The sequence below is a fragment of the Notamacropus eugenii genome, chromosome 6 (assembly GCF_028372415.1).
Source record: "Notamacropus eugenii isolate mMacEug1 chromosome 6, mMacEug1.pri_v2, whole genome shotgun sequence".
In the NCBI taxonomy this organism is placed as follows: Eukaryota; Metazoa; Chordata; class Mammalia; order Diprotodontia; family Macropodidae; genus Notamacropus; species Notamacropus eugenii.
Genome location: NC_092877.1, coordinates 48,167,667 through 48,177,797, shown reverse-complemented (window position 1 = coordinate 48,177,797; position 10,131 = coordinate 48,167,667). Strand labels below are relative to the sequence as shown.

The 10,131-nt window shown below is 42.5% G+C and overlaps 1 protein-coding gene across 1 annotated transcript in view; it reads left to right on the top strand.

The window, feature by feature from the left end:
- Nucleotides 1–5,723: 5,723 nt before the first annotated feature.
- RNF212 (ring finger protein 212) overlaps nucleotides 5,724–10,131 on the top strand; it is a 47,143-nt gene continuing 42,735 nt past the window's right edge. The window contains 3 exon segments of the mRNA XM_072619926.1: nucleotides 5,724–5,870; nucleotides 5,872–5,928; nucleotides 5,930–6,110. Coding sequence (XP_072476027.1) covers nucleotides 5,724–5,870; nucleotides 5,872–5,928; nucleotides 5,930–6,110 — 385 coding nt within the window.

Below are 10,131 nucleotides of genomic sequence, written 5' to 3'. Positions count from 1 at the left end.
TTTATGTGCTAGCAGGGTGGGGAGGAGGTGCAGTGGGACAGGATACAATTCTCATCTTAACCTTGATATGGGTCAACTTTCTAACTCTTCTTGATATACATTTCCAATGCAATTTACTTGAAATATTTGCTTTCTTTTAACGTTCCTCTATAATAGTAACACCTTTATTCCAATGAGATTCAAAAGTTTATTTGAGGAAGACTATACCTCTTCTGTCACCATTGAGAGAACAGGGAGAGAGATAGAGACAGAGAAAGAGGGAGAGAGATAGAGACAGAGAAAGAGGGATAGAGAGAGAGAGAGAGAGACAGAGAGAGAGAGAGAGAGACAGAGAGACAGAGAGACAGAGAGACAGAGACAGAGAAAGACAGAGAGAGGTAGAGAGACACATGGAAAGAGACAGAGATAGAGAGACACACAGAGAGAGACAAGGAGAGAGATGTAGGGAGAGATGGAGAGAGAATATGGTATTATAGATACAGAGACTAAGAGACAGAAAGGGAGATGTGGAATCAGGGGGTCTTAACCTGGGTTCTATGAATTTGTTTTTAAAACATATTTTGATAAGTATATTTCAAATTAATTGAATTTCTGTGTATTTTATTTTATATATTTAAAAACATTATTCTGAGTAGGACTCCATAGGCTTCACCAGACTGTCCAGAGGGTCCATGGCACAAAAACGTTAAATAGCCTTGTACGAGGTGATTGTATTTTTATGTGGATTTGATAATTGTTGAATGGTTGGACCCAAAGAGCTGTCATGAATGGTGTTCTATGTTACCATGAAGGGCAGTCTCAAGCAGAGTGCCCCATGGATCTGTTTCTTGACCCTGTGCTGCTTAAAATTTCAGCAATAAAATGATGAAGGCTGAAGGATAGATGGTTTTCTTATCAATTGTGCAGATGATGCAAAGGTGGGAAGGATAACTAACTTGTTGGAGGACAGAGTCAGGATCCACAAGGATCTCTGCAGGCTTGAATGTTGGGCTGAATCTAAAAACATAAAATTTAATAGGGCTAAATTCCAAATGTTAAACTTGAGTTTAAAACATCAGATTCATAGGATTGAGACAGGGGAGATATAGCTAGATATCACTACATGTGAAAAAGGCCTGGGAATTTTAGTGAGCTACAATCTCAGGGTAAGTCAACAGTGTAATACAGTTGTCAAAAAAAAGTCTAATGTGATCTCTTTTTACTGTTGTTTAGTTGTGTTCCACTGAGGCAAGCAAGGATAAATGACTTTCCTAGGGTCACACAGGTAGAAGGTGTCTGAAGCCAGATTTGAACTCAGGAAGATGAGTCTTCCTGATTCCAAGTCCAGTGCTCTATCCACTGAGACACTTAGCTGCCATCAATGAGATCTTAAGCTGTAGTAAGAAATCTGGGGCTAGGGAGGCAATGGTTTCACCATCCTCTGCCTTGCTTTGACTCTTGAATAGATCCGGATGCCATATTTTAGGAAGGCCTTTAATAAGCTGGAAAGAGATCAGAGGAAGGTGGTCATGATCGTCATGTATCCTGAGTTCATGACACATGAGGATCAGTTGAAAGGAATGAAGATTTTTAGGGTGGAGAAGAGGCAACTTAGGAGGATCCTAACAGATATCTCAAGTATCAAAAGGCTGGCTATGTGGAAGAAGGGTTATACTTGCTCTGCCTAGCCCCAGAAGGCAGAAGAAGTAGCAGCAATGGATGAATGTTGCAAAGAGACAAAGCTTGGTTTGACATAAGGAAAAATTTCTCAACAATAGGAGCTATCTCAATTTACCATGGTTTATCTGAAATTCTAAGTGGTTTCCTTCTCAATGGAGGTCTTTGGGCAGAGGATGGATGACTGTGGGCTGGGGATGGCACACAAACAATTCTTGGTCAGGGTAGACTGAAATTCTTTCTAAGGCTGAGATTCTGGGCTTCTTTGTAAGTACCTAAGTCCCAGAAAAACCACATGCTTTGCAATTTCTTATAATGACAACTATGGTTGTACAAATTATTGCTGTCAAGACTCAGTAAAATGAGTCGTGTGAGGCTGTTTGTGGCTCTGTTCAAAGATGACAGGTGCCTGATTTATGGAAGTTATGTGTCTAAAATATAGGATTTTGCAGTTTTGTACAAATGTAGGTAACAAAGGTAAGTGGCTAGTGTCCAAGGATCAATTTGACAAGCTTTGTCATTGGATGAACTCTCCAGATTTAGAATATGATTTATGGGTTTCTCATGGATTTGTGGGTATCAAGTTTCACTCTCCTCGCACACAGTTTTTGATTGAGAAATTTTATTTCACCTCAAATATCGCTGCTATTTCTCAGTAAGCGCTGCAATGACTGAATTTGGAAAGATGCTCAAACCAGTTTAAGTAATTCTCTAGTTTTTGGAGACAATCTACGTCAAATTTATTTTGGAATTGGGATGACAAAAAAAGACAACTTGGCAAACCAAATGTTGATAAATTTTATCTTATTTCTTTTGTCCATTTAAGCCTTTATTTAGAGCAGCATTCTGATTATCAGATATCAGATAATCAACATCTACTGACTAAAATGAATGATTTTTAATATCAAAGGGACATGACACAGTGGAAACTATGGCGGGTTTGAAGTCAGTGGACCTGGGGTCAAATCTTTTGTGATGATTAAAAAGTTCGAGACATAGTTTCTGGGTAACTTAATAATTTTATTAATAAGGCCAGCACATTTAATAAAAGGATGGTCATCTGGCTGTCTCCCTCAGACCAAAGACTCCTCATGGAAGTGGACTCATAATTTATATGCCCTTTGAAGAGTAGGGTATTAGTCAACTCTGATTGGTTAACAGTGAATGAGAAAATGAGTATTACAATGAGAGGCTGGGCTATGTTACAGTGAGGATCTTGGGGTAGTGACTTGGATCACATCAATTTCCATATCACTTGTCTGACAAAAGAGAAAATCAAACCTGCCTGAACAAACACAATGAGCTTAAAATTAAAATTTCTTTTATTGTCTTTGATTAAATCTTAGCCACCCTGACTGGGTAAATCTCTGCCTAAGATTTCCCACATTGGTCAGTTTCTGGATAAGGAAGTAGAAAAAGGGAAACACTTTGGTCCTAATACAATTATTAAATACTAGAGAAATATTAATTCCTCACATATGCCATCTTGGGCAAGCCTCTGTGGGTTTTAGGTCCTCATCTTGCAATGGATAAGGTATTCTTGAGTTCAAATTTTGCCTGAGACATTTACTAGCTGTATGACTTTAATCTCTTTCAGCCTCAGTTTCCCCATCTGCAAAATGGTGATAATATCACCTATTTCACTAGGTTGTTGTGAGGCTCAAATGAGATAGGCTATGTTAAATGTTTGGAAAATCTTGAAGCACTATATAAATGCTATTATTATCTGAAAAATAAGAGAGTTAGCACAGAAGGCCCTTGAGATATTTTTCAGCTCTAAATCTATGATCTACTAAGTTCAACAAATGCAACTGAACTAACATTCTATAGTAACACTGCTCTACCCATATAAGCAGAGTCACATACAGGATATCTACTCTGTATTCACATACCCCTTTTCAACTACTGCCCTGGTATAGCTGGGGTAGGGATCTATTTAAACCCATTGTTCAGCCTCACTTCACACCTCTTCATATCTCTTTACTAAGCCAAATACAAATACATCAAATTCAAAGTAAAGGTATTTAATGAAACAGAATAACAAGTAATAACATGAAATTAAAAGGGAGCTTTAACTCTGATGTCACGCATTCCCAAAGGATTGTCATCCCTCTCTTGACTTCTCTGGAGAATGTGTGTCACTTCCAATTAACTCATCAGTTTTCCCAGCAAAGGGGGAGGAAGCTACACCACAGGCACGATGGGCCTCCCTCAGCTCCTGCCCACCCACCCCCCTCCCCCAGTTCAGTGCCCACATCATACCCAATGGTGATTATTGAATCCTATTTCATTTGCCCAACTAAGCAAACAACTATGGTCATACGCAACATATACAGTGTAAGTGGAAGGTAATTTCAGAGAGAAAGCAATAAAGAGAGGGAGCAGCAAAGGCCTCCTGAAGAAGGTGGGGATTTCTGAATGCCTGAAGCAAAAACGTCCAAGTGACTTTTTTTCTTTTCTAATTTTTTTAATTATTAATTTGTTTTCAGTTTTTTACAATCACTTCTATAAGTCTTAGATTTTCTCCCCCTTCCTCCCCGAGATGGTGTGCAATCTTATATGGATTCTACACATACATTCTTATTAAACACATTTTCACATTAGTCATGTTGCATAGAAGAATTAAATGAATGGGAGAAACCATGAGAAAAAGCAAAACAAAAGAAAATATAACACAAGACAAAATATTCTGCTTCACTCTGCATTCCAATTCCATAGTTCTTTCTCGGGATGTGGGTGGCGTTTTGCTTCAAGAGTCCATTGGGAATGTTTCAGGACCTTGCATTGCTGTGAAGGGCTAAGTCTACAAGAAAAATTCCTCGCACACTGTGGTTGTTGCTGTGTACAGAGTTCTCCTGGTTCTGTTCCTTTCACTCACTCAGTTCATGTAAGTCCTTTCAGGCCTCTCTGAAGTCTTCCTGTTCCTCATTTCTTATAGCACAATAGTATTTCATCACACTCATACACGGCAACTTGTTCAGCCATTCCCCAACTCAATTTCCAGTTCTTGGCCACCACAAAGAGAGCTGCTATAAATGTTATTGTACATGTGGGACCTTTCCCATTTCTATGATCTCTTTGGGATACATTCCTAGAAGCGATATTGCTGGGTCAAAGGGCATGCACATATTTGTAACCCTTTGGGCATAGTTCCAAACTGCTCTCCAGAATGGTTGGATCAGCTCACAGCTCCACCAACAGTGACTTAGGGTTCCAACTCCCCCACATCTTCTCCAGCTCCAGATGACTTGGAAGGCAATTGAGCAAACTGAATGACTTCCACATCCATCCCCTTCCCCTCCCCCACCCCATTTACAGACTATTAATAGGACAATGGAAAGGGCGGTGCCAGCAGCTATGAGGGGGACCCACAGAGGTCTCATGGGAACTTGGACTCCTCTACCACGCTGTCTGGAAAACAGGTTCAGAAGCCGTGTTCAGTTGCTGCCCCCAGACACCCACCAGCTGCGTGAACCACTTGGGCCTCAGTTTCCTCACCTACAAAATGGGCGGAATAAAATGTCAAATCCCACCCCCTCCCGTCCTGAACGTCGTGCCTTCCTCCAGCTACCTCCTGTCAGTCCTATCCTGTACATGGCTTACTGCCCAGTTTAGTTCCATGCTGTCTCCCCACGCAGGGCAGGACCACCCTGGCACTTCTCTGTATCCCCGGGGCGGGCACAAGGACCGGGCGCAGCGGGGGCTGAATATCGTCCCCAGCCCAGAGAACGGGCACTTGTGCCAGCTGCCTGCACCTGAGAAAGCACGGTCCGGATTAACTCTGAAAAGCGAGCTAGTAAACTGGAAGCTCCCCGAGGGATTTAACAAAACACAACAAAAACCAACTCGGTATTAATAAAACAGCAGAGCCCAGTCAGGGACGTTCCCGCGCCTCCTGTGGCGCCTCACCAGCAGGGCAAGGACGGTAGGTCTAGGTCGCTCTTTAAAAGCTGCAGGGTTTCCGCTGGAAGGTACCATCATTGATGTGATGGGGGGGAGATGCTGTCATAGGATAATTTCCCTACGACCCCCGTATACATGTATGCCTCTGCCATTACGGGGACAGAATGATACTGAAGAGGTGTTTAATATATCTTTTCACCAAGCTGGGCCGGAACGGGAGGGCTTTCATCGTCAGTCTTTTCCAGCTCAACTTCCACCCCCTTCATTCTTCAGTGGGCACGTCCCAACCTCTGGCTTCTCTCCCGCAGGGAAGGAGGGCAAAGGTCCGTAGTGCGCAGGCGCAGCAAGGGCTCGTGCCTCTTTCCCTCCCATTTGTCCAGAACCCGGGCGCCATTGGCCGCTGTGTGTCAGCCGAGGCCTCAGACCGCGGCTTCCAGGCATGGCCGTTCGGATGTTCTGCAACCGCTGCTTCCAGCCTCCCGGCAAGTCCTCCTTGCAGTTCAGCATGACTAGCTGCGGCCACGTGTTCTGCCACCTCTGCCTCCAGCAAGGTAAAGGAGGGGAGAAGAGGAGGAAGGAGAGGCCTAGGCCCCAGGTGCCGGAAGTGACCCCAGAGGCTCGCTGGGCCTCGGCGCCCTCTAGTGATGGGGAACCCTTTGCAATTCCTGAAGGCCCCGCCCCCTCCCAGTCCCATAGGCCCCGGACCTAGGAGTCTGCGGATTCCTTGACGTCTCCCACCCGCCATATCCACACTGTTGACCGCACCCGTCAGTTTCACCTTGGTAGCATCCCTTGACCACGCCCCCCATCCCAGGGCGGCCCGATTACTGCCCAGCCCCGTGGTTCTTCAGTCTTTCATGCCCTGCTGGCCAGGAGCAGGCGGAAGGGTGCCCACGCTGGTGAAACCTTGAGAGAGGAGGGTCACTCGCAGGAACCAGGAGTATTTTTGCCCCGTACCCTTGCGCTCGTCCCCTCCCATCTCCTTCAAGATTTTTCTCTCCAGTCCCTCTTCTCTCTACTGGCTCCTTAAAACATCTTCTTTTTCAAAAAGATTCTGTTTTGACTGCTAGCCTCTTAAGTTGTCTGTTAGTCTCTTTTCCTTTCCTTCAGTGCCAGACATCTAGAAAGAAGAGTCTGTTCTTGATGCCTCCTCTTTCTTTTTCTTTTTATTAGGCCATTAAAATATTTAGCTTAATTATACTTGTTAGGTATAAATTGGTTGATCCTACTGATTTTTCTTTCTTTCTTAATTTATTTTTAGTTTTCAGCATTCATTTCCACACGATTTTGAGTTCCAGATTTTTTCCCCAAGACATCATGCATTTTGATTACCTAGTCCCTTATCCCCGTCTTCTCTCTTCTCTTGTAGGGCAAGATAGATTTCTGAACCCGGTTACCTGTGTTTCTTATTTCCCAGTTGCACCCAAAAACAATTCTTGTCATTTGTTCCTCAAACTTTGAGTTCCAACTTCTCTCCCTTTCTCCCTCCCCACCCATCCCCACTGAGAAGGGAAGCAATTCAATATAGGTTATACATGTGTAGTTATGTCAAAGACTTCCATAATAGTCATGTTGTGAAAGACTAGCTATATTTCTCTCCATCCTATCCTACCCCCTATTTATTCTGTTCTATCTTTTGACCTTGTCCCTCTCCAAAAGTGTTTACTTCTAATTGCTCCCTCCTCCCATTTGCCCTCCCTTCTATCATCCCCCCACACTCCACTTATCTCCTTCTCCCCTACTTTCCCGTAGTGTAAGATAGATTTTCATAACAAAATGAATGTGCTTGTTATTCCCTCATTAAGCCAAATATGATGGGAGCAAGATTCGCTTTTTCTCTCTCACCTTCCCTCTTTTTCCCTCCATTGAAAAACTTTTTCTTGCCTCTTTTATGAGATAATTTTCCTCATTCCATTTTTCCCTTTCTTCTCTCAATATATTCCTCTCTCACCCATTAAATTGTTTTTTAGATATCATCCCTTCTTATTCAACTCACTACTGTTTGTATGTGTATAATCCCACCAACTACCCAAATATTGAGAAAAGTCTCAAGAGATACAAATATTATCTTTCCATGTAGGAATGTAGACAGTTCAACTTTAGTAAGTCCCTTAGGATTTCTCTTTCCTTTTTACCTTTTCATGGTTCTCTTGATTCTTGTGTTTGAAAGTCAAATTTTCTATTCAGCTCTGGTCTTTTCATCAGAAATGCTAGAAAGTCCTCTATTTCGTTGAATGATCATTTTTTCCCCTAAAGTATTATACTCCCTTTTGCTGGGTAGGTGATTCTTGGTTTTAATCCTAGTTCCTTTGACTTCTGGAATATCATATTCCAAGCCCTTTGATCCCTTAATGTAGAAGCTGCTAGATCTTGTGTTATCCTGATTGTATTTCCACAATACTTGAATTGTTTCTTTCTGACTGCTTGCAGTGTTTTCTCCTTGACCTGGGAATTTGACTACAATATTCCTAGGAGTTTTTCTTTTCAGATCTCTTTCAGGAGGCGATCAGTGGATTCTTTCAATATTTATTTTATCCTCTGGTTCTAAAATATGAGGGCAGTTTTCCTTGATAATTTCATGAAAGATGATGTCTAGGCTCTTTTTTTGATCATGGCTTTCAGGGAGCCCCACAACTTTTAAATTGTCTCTCCTGAATCTATTTTCCAGGCCAGTTGTTTTTCCAATGAGATAGTTCACGTTGTCTTCAATTTTTTCATTCTTTTTGTTTTGTTTTCTCATAAAATTTGGTTTCTTATTAAGTTATTAGCTTGCATCTGCTCCCTTCTAATTTTTAAAGAACTATTTTCTTCAGTGAGCTTTTGAACCTCCTTTTCATTTGGGCAATTCTGCTTTTTAAAGCATTCTTCTCCTCATTGGCTTTTTGAACCTCTTTTGTGCTTTTGAGTTAGTCTATTTTTAAAGGTGTTATTTTCTTCATCATTTTTGGGGTCTCCTTTAGCAAGCAAAGATTTACTTTTCATGATTTCCTTGCATTGCTCTCATTTGTCTTCCCAATTTTTCCTCCACCTCTTTTACTTGATTTTCAAAATCCTTTTTGAGCTCTTCCACGATCTGAGACCATTGAATATTTATTTTGGAGGTTTTGGATGTAGAAGCCTTCACTTTGATGTCTTCTTCTAGTGGTATGTTTTGTTCTTCCTCATCTGAAAGGATAGAAGAAAATACTTGTTCCCCAAGAAAGTAACCTTCTACAGTCTTACTTTTTTCCCCTTTTTCAGGCATTTTACCAGCCTGTTACCTGACTTTTGACTCCTTTGTCAAGTGGAGGATATACTCTAGGGACCTGTAAGTTCTTAGTTCCTCCAAAGTGGCACAATCAAAGTGGCACTCTGGTCTGGGAGCAACAGTAAGCTTTTCTCTCCAGGATCTCCAAGTAGGGTTCCCTCTCCAGAGCCTCCACCAGCTTCACCATGGCAGTGCTTGTCCTTAACCCAGGACTGCCACTCAGGACTGAGATCCAGGTCTTAATTCCCCCAGGGTCTTTAGGCTGAGGACTCCTAAAATGGATGCTGCTACCAGAGAGACTGCCGCTGCCCTGGGGTTGGGGCCAGACCGTGTTTTTTTTTCTCACCCAGGTGAAAGTGCTTTTTCACTGACCTTTGAAGCTGTTTTTGGCATTTGGGGGTTGAGAAATCTGGGAACCACAACTGCTGCCCGGGATTCTGTGCCCTGAAGCCTGCTCCAGTTCTGTCCTTGCCTTGCTGGGGCTAAGGCTGGGCTACGCTCCGTGGGCTGCGCTCTGCTCTGAGCCTAGCGTGATAGACCTTTCCTGTCACCCTTCCAGGCTATCTTGGACCGGAAATCTCTTTCACTCTGTCATTTTGTGGCTTCTACTGCTCTAGAATTTGTTTAGAGTCATTTTTTACAGGTATTTTATTGGCTATGGGGGGTAGAGCTGGAGCAGATTCTTCCTTCTACTCTACCACCCTGGCTCTGCCAGGCATCTGGCCTCCTCTTTCTTACCATTCATTCACTCATTTGTCAACTCTTGTACTTTCAGCCCTCAATTCCCTCAACACTCAAGAGGTCACCAAGACCTGCATCCAACCCCTGTTCTACATCTCTGCAGCTTAAAAATAGTTTTATTATTTTTGTTTTTTATATGACCTTCATTTCCAATGCGTATGCCTCCCACTTGAACCCTACCCAGAGAGCTTTTCCCTATAGAAAGAATAAAAGAAGGGAAAAAAGCAATTCAACAAACCAACCAACCCACTCTATAGTCATATGAAAAAAATGCTCTAAATCACTATTCATTAGAGAGATGCAAATCAAAACAACTCTGAGATACTACATCACACCTCTCAGATTGGCTAACATGACAAAACAAGAGGATGATAATTGTTGGAGAAGATGTGAGAAGAGAGTTGAAACACTAATTCATTGTTGGTGGGGCTGTGAGCTGATCCAGCCATTCTGGAGAGTAATTTGGAACTATGCCCAGAGGGCTACAGAAATGTGCCTACCCTTTGACCCAGCAGTATCACTTCTAGGGATGTATCCCAAAGAGATCATAAAAATGGGGAAAGGTCCCACATGTACAAAATATA